Source organism: Dreissena polymorpha, chromosome 15, assembly GCF_020536995.1.
Source record: "Dreissena polymorpha isolate Duluth1 chromosome 15, UMN_Dpol_1.0, whole genome shotgun sequence".
NCBI lineage: Eukaryota > Metazoa > Mollusca > Bivalvia > Myida > Dreissenidae > Dreissena > Dreissena polymorpha.
In genome coordinates, this window is record NC_068369.1 from 31526155 (window position 1) to 31536154 (window position 10000).

At 31.6% G+C, this 10000-nt stretch overlaps 1 protein-coding gene across 13 annotated transcripts in view; it reads left to right on the forward strand.

Annotated features, from left to right (window-relative positions):
* LOC127861221 (uncharacterized) overlaps window positions 1–10000 on the forward strand; it is a 361489-nt gene that overhangs the window by 334777 nt on the left and 16712 nt on the right. Inside the window, exon 1 of one of the 13 annotated variants that reach the window (XM_052399617.1) lies at window positions 6871–6970. The exons of the other annotated variants lie outside the window; for them this stretch is intronic. Within the exon in view, the coding sequence (XP_052255577.1) occupies window positions 6916–6970 (55 nt within the window). The 5' untranslated portion in view covers window positions 6871–6915. Of the gene's footprint in view, window positions 1–6870; window positions 6971–10000 lie in introns of those variants that run through there. 13 annotated transcript variants of the gene reach the window in all.

Consider the following 10000-nt stretch of genomic DNA (forward strand, 5'->3'; position numbering starts at 1 on the left):
TTGGTAAGTACATATAATATAAAGCGGACATAAATGATCTTACAAAACAATAATAATCACGTTGATAAATTGCAAACTTGAAAACTGTTTAGACATAATTCTGTCAACAAATCAACGAATTTAAACATTTGAATATACTCTATTTCGTAGCGTCGAAAACGTATCTATTTTTCGAATACATGTTAACTGTCCTTTACAGATTTTTTCATAAGACATACTTATTTAATCTTCAACAGTACATGCACATGTGTTAGTATCTAATCAATTGTCCAATCCCCTGAATCTCCTCAAGTTTATCACGAAATACCTCTACTAGTATCATGTTATTATATCGGTTAACCGTACGTAATGCATATGGTCTGCCATAGATCGGCAACTTTTAGAAAAAGGATGTACTCTGAACAATATGCTTACTTTTAATTTACAAAGACGATTGAACACTTCAGCTCCTCCATATGTTGTATTTAATGAAAAAACTAATTGAATACATTTACAATTTAGAAAATATTTTTGGAGAGGGGCATATGCCGTCCCACCCCTGTCTAAAAAGGCTTATGGTATATTCTCAATGTAATTTCAATTATTGAATATTAACAGACGATGTTTCGTCAATTAGATAATGTTCACACTTGAAGACACATGTAAAGTTTTAATGTGAATTAGTTTAATTTGTTTCAGAAAAATACAATCATACAAAAGGTCACACAATAAAATCAATATAAGTATAGGACAATAATGAAGTGCCACATACTAATATCTTATAAAGCTTCTACGTTCTGGAAAAATCAAGAAGCACAAACATAGTTCAATTTAGTACAGTGTAAAACAATTATATTCTACACAAATAAATCACGTCTTAGATGACCATGCTTACACAAAATATTTGACCATAATTTAATGTTTTAAGTTTGTGTTTGTTTAGGCAGCGACTACCATAGTGATGTTTCATACGGATTCTTGGATCGAAACACCGGGTAATTAAATTTCACAAGCAATGGAATCAAATTAGCTCTATGTGGATCAGGTAATATGCGGATAAAATGAATCAGAATCTAGGCTTATAGCTTGTTGATCTGTGTTTGCAATATATTTAAATCAACGACATTGTTTGTCGATTGTAATAAAATACATATAACTAGGTTTGATTTAGATATGTGTATATATAATGTTTTGAAAATGACGTATTGTTTTATGTTTAAATATGTACGTTAATATGATATCTGAAATTGATTAGTTAAGACGATTTTTATTTGAATATGCACATACCTATCGATACAGTAAATGAACCTAGAATCAACATAAAAATCATATGTACCCTTTTTAAAAGAAGGTTCAACAGACGATACAACATGAACTGAAAGTCATACGACTATTAGAGGTGTCACAAAATCTTCTGAAAGTCAAACGACCATAAGAGACGTCACACAATCAACAGAAGGACACGTTATTATAGATGATAAAAATGGGACAACAGTTCAATCTGGAGGTAGGTCACACATGTTTTGAAGATTTTGTGTCACATTGTGATAAGACAGAAATTTACAATGTACCATTTTAAAAAAATGCAGAAAGAAAAAAATACTTCAATTGAAGGCTCTTTTATATTTTCATCTTCAGATGTGCTGGCAATAGGAATAAGTATTGGAGTGACTTTGGCAGTCTTGGTTGTCGTTGTTGCTGTCATCATTGTTGTCAGACGAAGGTGCGTATTTTTAAAATAGTGTTTTGTACAATGAGTAAGTTAAACAAGACGCCCTACTTGAGATCCGATGCTTTCAAACAAAAAACACAATTTCATCTGACGATAAAGCGGAAGTAACTTTACACAGAAACATATAAATGGATCGTTTCAATAATAAAGTAAGCTGTTGAATCAACATTATATTAGTTGATGTATCTGATAGCTAACACCATTCTAAAGAATTAATTCTTATATTTATAGGACACTGTTTTCATACAAATTAATAACATTACTAACGTACAATATATGGTATACGTATTTAACAGCGTGTGCACGCTTATACCATGTAAGCGCTAACATATGATATTTTTAGAAAAAGAATAATACAATTAACGGACCACAAAATCCCTGTGATGAGGAGTGCTTACAGTGACTGCAAAGCAATCTGTGGAGTAACTGTCGAAAACGCTGTTCCCGACAATAACTTTCACGTTAAGGAGAAACTAAGCCTCTTAGAGAACGAACATCTCGAACATAAGAGTACAGCAAATGATCCAAATGTAGCCATTGTAGATACAGACATTAACCATACCATCAATGATGCAGTAGAACAACGAGGAAACGTCAAAGTCGACACCAATGATTACGATTACACAACGACTAAGGTAGTAAAAACTGAGAGGGATCAGGATAAAGTTTATAACAAACTGAAATTCGAACGTCATTGTGATTATACCCATGTAAAAAGTCATTGTCAGGTGCATGACCTACCAAAAATCAATCCCTATGACACGGCTTCAGTAAGCTACAAAGCGAATGCAACACTAGCAAGCGTAAATGATGATTACGACCATGTCGAAGGTAAGGGACGTATTCATATCGCAGCAACAATCAACGGCTGCTTCATGACTTCCTCTGCAATGACTGTCAGAGCTGGATCTGCATCGGTAAAAGATGACGAAGGTGAATACAATCACTTTTCCAATCAACCTGGCCCTACCCATAAAGAAAGTGAAGATGTTACCGCTTGAAGAAAAATAAAGGGGTTTAACGCTGTAAGCGTGATATAAGATATTATTCCTTAATTCGCATTGACCATGTTTTATGTCAGTGTGTAATCCTCCTAATGTGACATTTCATATAATTGTTTTTTTAACATTAATATGCTATATATGTATGATAAATTAAAACAACGGTAGCAAAAACACGCGTGTTCTCAAAGCAAAACACGATAAGCCTCGGCGGCATCATGGCACATGGAAAATTAAACTTTATATAAGGTTGATCTCTGAAGCTTTGAAATCTATGAGGAGATGTTGTTGATCATTGTATACATTTATTTAAGTTAATCAGTTAAAATTAAACTTTTACAAGTCTAATGTTCCAGTTTGCAAACAACCATTGAGTAGTATAACGGCAATACCAGTACATTTTCTTTATTTAAAATCGAAATCATTTACATTAACTGTTTTATCAGTAAATGACTTAATAAAATATACTGTTAAACGCTTGCTATAATAGGTTTAAAACACATTGCTTTGCATATTTCATTACCAGGCATTGATGATAGTTGTTTTGTTTTGTATATGTATGTCATGTCTAGTCCGTTTGTCTGTGTCAAACTGGCCCTTTGCTATAATTAAGGGATCAGCTTCTATTATTTAGGCTCTCTCCTGATGGAGCAGTTTTATTATGCTAATATAAATGGATTCACATTTATGGAATACATGTTTGTTGGTAAAAGTTTTTTTCCTACATGTGGTGCCATTTTATAAAAAAGAAAGCAAAGTTGTTATATCCTTAATATCATTTTATCTGCATTGATTTAAATGTGAATGTAAATGCTTGTAAATATTGTTGAGTGTTAATAAACAATATTTGTTTAACTATCAATACAGTATTTTTAAAACGAATGTCCCTTTCATATTAGTGTTATCACTCTTACAACGTTAAATGACAACAAACATACTTACTATCGCAATATCGTTATTTATAGTCACTGACATCTGAATGAACGAGCATGATCTAACAAACCACGAACACACATTTTTACGCCACATGTTACAATGCCTTCCAAAATCTACATCGACGTTTGCTCGAAATATGATCTAGTCTTATATAAAGGTTTAAAGCTCTGAAGTTGACATAATGAACAAACAAAAGCTATTCGAGGAGGACAGCACATTTGACTTTTTTCTTGTCAAAGGCAATAGGAATTCATTATGTTTCTTAAAGCCGATACCGTCATATTAAAACTGTAAAATATGCATGCTAGTTCTTAAACAATAAACGCTGTCAGTTGTGTTCAAGTAAGCACAGTGCACTTATTGCCGCCATGTGAGCGATTTACAACTCAAGAAATAATTAACAACAATATTTGAATGTATACACATACTTATTTAGATAAAATTTAACTTCAATACAATTGCACTAATGTGGACTGTATACATATAAGTGAAGCTATATATAGAGGTATGTTACGATAAACAACGAGATACTTTAACTTGTTTTATTTTAATTTCGAAGCAGTTAAGCAATGCATTATTTATCATCCGTATGTGTACATATCGATAAAGTTTAGACATTTTTTTTACATTTTATGCGTCTCTTAACAGATATCGACCAGTTCGGGCGTTTTCGCTTTTCATTTTACATGTACAGTGATGATGTTTCGTGTCTAGTTTTTCATTGTTTGATCGGTAACTAAACAGCGATTTCCGAACGATCAACCGTTTTGTCTATCGATATAAATTGAGTTTTACCAAAACTGCGAGTTAATAAAAATACAGCATCAATATATAGTATACTCCTAATGAGAGCAATGTATCAACATAATTAGCTGTTTGTTTCAATACAAAAAACAATGAATTATTTACAAATGTATATTATTTTTATTCGTGTATAATACAATTAAGGAAGTTGTTCTCATGAGGTGAAGAATATTTGTTTTACATTGTTTAAGTGTTCGCAGACTTAATATCGTTTTCAAAATAAAGCAACATTTATACCAGGGCATGCAAAGCCAGTTTAATATAAACCTGGACATGCACATATTTAAGTCAAAATAAACATACTTCAATGACTTTTACCATTGCAGTTCATCGCAGTCCATATGCGTCAACCTTGTATTTGGCTTGTGTGTGGGACACAAATATCATTGGTATAATAATTTAGCAAGATCAGGGACTACATGAATTTCGCCAAATTGTTGTTTACCAGTAAACTCAGTGTATGATCCCCCTTAATTTGCGCCAGCCGAAAAAGAAACATAAACATTGAGGTTTATAAATCACTTCCGACTGTATGTGAACACTATTTTGTATAAATTTGAACTTATTGTCAATATGTTGTTTTTTTTAATTGTTAATAACAATATTACTGTTTGTGTCATAAAACCGGGTATCAACTGATAATCATGGCTATATGCTGTATTAAACAGGAATACACAGATAAGTGCCTTGGTAGTAAAACGAACAGGATGTGTGCAAACGTCCATCACTTAAAAGGAATGCTCCGGTATGTATTACATAGCCCAAAGGGATTCAATTATTTCTTTGAATGACCAAATCTTGTCGACTGCGAGGAAGACAATGCTACTTTATAGAGATAAATCGAGATAAAACGAGATAGATCGAGATAAATTACCATTTCAAGTGATTTGCTTCCCGTTTGATTCATGTGTCTTCATCCTTATTTAGATGCTTGTAAACAAACTAGGATACGATTGTCTGTTCTATATAACATCACGTTCCAAACTTTACTTAATGACAAACAATTCATGATGCATTGTTCAATAATATTCCAACCATGTTATGTGTACAGACAATAACATAAATAGAATAAATGTATGCCTTTACATTTTACAAAAAAAATAATATAAGGTATCAGATGACAGCAGAAGCTAATTAACATCCGTATATCGAAGATACTTTGAAGGCGTTTTCTTTCACACCTTAGTAACAAATTTGGTGATTGTTAGTTCAAGCGTTCTCAATATATCGTTCGGAAACGAAATGATTTGCAAAAATCCGACCGACCTACCGAAAAAACGACCGACCGACAGACTTGAGCACAGAATATAACCGGCTTCTTTGGAAGGGTGGGAAACTATTTATTAAAATTGGGAGATGCGTTTATAATACAAAATATTGTGTTTTGTTTTTAGTTTGAAAATAACTATTTTTTAAGAATCTTGTTAACCGAAAAACGAAAGTAAAATATGTTCCAATTTTGCAAAAGGCATCTTTTTAATTACCTATAATCTCATTATTTTAGAGCAATATAAATCTAATTCTCAAACAAACAAATTAATTGAAAAAGACCTTCATTAGAGAAAGAAAAGTAGTTCAACGACGTGTGCGTGTGAGATATTTAGAGTCAAAAACACGTTGTTTTCGTTTTTTAAAACATGATTTATGTATTCAGTTATAAAGACACGGAAGTATCTAAAATATATAATTGTGACACCGATAAGGGGATTTAAAAATAGTTTTGACATAATAACAGTATACTTGTAGTTTATATTTTTTCGTTCAATGCTAATATGTAGTTGCTTTGTATGAATTAACGTATGTCTCTCAGAGTAAAATAAAATATAAAACAATTTACTATGATTATAAATTAGTGTTTTATATATAAACACAACCGAAAAGCTTTCGCCTAGCGCCGTATTTACAAAGCTGCTTATGGATAACTCAAGAAAAGTCTTTAAAACATTCAAATTGTCCTCGGTTAATTCGTGTTTAGGTTCTTTGCATTCAAATATCTTACATAAGTAAATCATTTCTTTAAACAAAATGTAAGTACATATCTGAATTCATACTACCGTCACAATACAAAAAAAAACACTATATACAATGGTGTTTGCCAACCCTATTGAAAGGTCCAAGCGTCCTTATTAAAATCAGTTTTAAATTTTATACTAATAAACATGTACCATTGAAGAAACTAATATTAATCTATTTGTAAACTGGATGCTTTTGAATAGTTACAATTTGATGAAGTTTCATTGCTTCAATATTTATTAAAAAACAACTGTGTCACCCTCGCTTGGTTAACATGAGTTTTAAACCTAAACAAGTTTACACTACTTGTTAAATTACTTGATAAATCATCAAGTGAATAGCTATGCTTTATGTAAAACCATACCACAATACACGCGTGCATTATTATTACCGAGTGTACTTCCTCATTCAGTCAGTCTTAATCTTAAGGACAGTACAGAACGAGACATAATGTGGTTTTACAAAATTGTGTGCGTAATTATGTTGGCTACGGGTACTGTACAAGGTAAATATATCCGCTTATTATAATAATGTTCATGAACTGATTACTATATGTGTCAACTTTTATCAAAATATGAAGCCTAAACGCATATTAATTACATAAACACGTATTAACTGTTATTAATATCGTAGATAATAAAAATAAAAATTAATATTACTTAAACTAAGTGTTTATCTATGCTTAACGCTGATTAACTAAACCAGCACATGAATACATGTAAAATACGTATTACAAAGACCGTGCTAGTAAATATTGATTACATTTGTGTGTAATTACAAGCCGGAAGTGCATTTTAATACGAACTTATCTTTCAACATGATTTATGTATTAAGTAATAAAGGCACGGAAGTATCTAAAATACATAAATGTGACACCGATAAGGGGATTTACCTTCCGTATTTAACAATCGAGTCAACGTTTTATCTAAAAAACGGCTTCGAAATGAATAGTAACATGTATTAAGTTCATTTGGAAGCAGGTATGTACATGTATGTAGCATTAAAATATAATAACGATGTTTTCAATACCCAGAACATTTATGAAAATACTCAGGCTCAATATGTGTGATACTTTGAAATATGGCTTTAAGTTCGTCACACGGAAGTGTCAGTTTTGTTGGTTTGGTCGTTTTTATAATTATTCGTTATTATATATAGGTGGTTATCTGCACACAGTTTGCAAAATGATATATTTTTTCATTTGAAGATAAAAATCCGGAGTTTTCTTTGATTAGTCCTGCTTCCAGCAAGAGCATCGTGATTAAACGTGATATCAATATATCTATTCATATCTATGAGCATGTTCTCTCGAGCGTGTTCGTATGTGTGCTTTCTTACACATAACGCAATACATATGAGCTGAATAGCGAGAACAAAGCAACCTCTTCCGTTTTTGCTTGAAAAAAGGCAATTCATAAATCAAACACTTAATATGAAATTTAAATAACGCAATAACCATCGTTCCGAGTGTTCACATCAAGTAGAAACTTGTTTATTGATGCACAAATTAAGTAGGAACCGCTATTTGCATGTGTTAAGGATGACAACCAAGGTGTCCAACAATTAGACAACCAAATGAAACTCTTTCGCTACATAGATAATATCCGAAAATTAAGTGCCCGAAAAAGTGGAATGACGTGTTTTAACTAATCAAATGTTATTATTGTGTTAGAGATGGATACGTTTTAAGCAATGAATCCACCAACTAGTTTCAAGTTAAATATACTATGGCAGCACCGGAACGTGATACACAGAACTTTTTTTTTTAACTTAAATGATCTTTTACACATCCTTCCAATCAATTCTGAAGTATATGTGGACTTTTTCTCCACAATCGTTTGTTTTGTTCTTAGGAAAATGGTGTATGCTTTATCGTGTTTATTTATATGTATCTTATATATAATGTTTTAAATAAAATCTAAGTTAATTAAAAGTTAAGAAATTAAATAACGGCATTAAACGCTGTTTGAGGTTGACAGTTATTTAAAAATGAGAATACTTATGGTAAATGTTATCAGATATATACTGTTAGCAAAAAGAACATTAGATAAATAAGATATCAAAACTTGTACAAGATGCGTGTACTAAACCAGTATTGCAATTATTAGATAGATATAGTTTAGAATTAACTCTTTAATTGTGTAATAAAAACACAATCATAGCATTTCGGTCAAACATGGATAAAATCGTATAATACAACATACACCGTATTATCTGTTTTACAAAAACTATTGTTTATTTAGAAATAATATTATATATATGATTGTTTTCTGAATTTTGTGAATGCGCTTTTGGCTTTGCAAAGTGGAGTGAGTAAACAGGAACAGTTGAGCTGATTGGTGTACTGCAAGAAAGTGTGAAAGTGTGTTGTGTTAGAATGTTTGGAGTACAATGCCTTTCGGCTAGTTAAGTCCATCAATCACATGACACGTTAAAGCTTATCATTCTATATCACAAACAACAATGTGTCGAAATTCTATGAAAATGTGTTGCAGTAAGACACATAATGTACATTAATTGATTTAAGAGAAAGGATGTAATGCTGTTCAGTTCAAGACAGAAGCAGTATTACATTCTCTAATATTAATACAAAATAAATTGGTCCAATAAATGCACACATATTTCTTTGCATAGCTGACTTAGCACAATGTCGTCAAAAATTTCTTTAAGTTTTTATATGCGTAAAATTGTCCGCACAAAGTTTTGCGAAAGGTTTGAAATTGTAAGGAATGCACACTAAAATATAATCCAGATAACGCTCTTTTGGCGGGTAATTAACATTGACGTATTGCAATAAATTAATATACTTATCATCGAAACGCACTCTAGAATCGAACAGATTGGAAACCATTTTACGAATTATGCAGTATATTTAACAAGCAAAATGCATAATTTATCTAGATACAGTTTATCCTACATAAGCGGCATCTTATATGAATAGTTATGCTATTATTTAATTAAAAAAGGCTCTAAGTCTATTGCAAATGATATTACTTTTATTTCTCGTCAACTTTTAAATATTGTTTTGTATTAATTTACTTCACATCTGAGTATGGCAGTTTGATTACCAACCAGGTGACATCATGTATGTGGTGATTAGCTCTTCGGATATTTCTACGGTCATTATCCCTCAACGTATCATTAAATAATGGCAATTGGCAGTTCCTGGCATTAGTTTGTGCACTGGTGAACAAGTTATCCCAAGACAAGTGTGCGTTGGTTAACTGACCGCAATCAAGTGTATCAATTACTATTTGAACAAACATATTGAACAATATGAATATGTCTGTATCTGTATGTAGCATGCGATCCCCAGTTTGTGGACAGTTTTAACACGAATGACGTTTTTTTTAACTATTAGGTGCGGTACAAATATCACGCACATATTTCGAATATCAAGTATGTACCCAGATCTTTGGTACGATCGCGATGTAAATTATTAATAATCAATTTGCCTTTCAATGTGAGATTTCAGATGTACTTTTAATTAATGTTCATTGACAGTGAAAAATAGTATAATGTTATTACTTGTAGG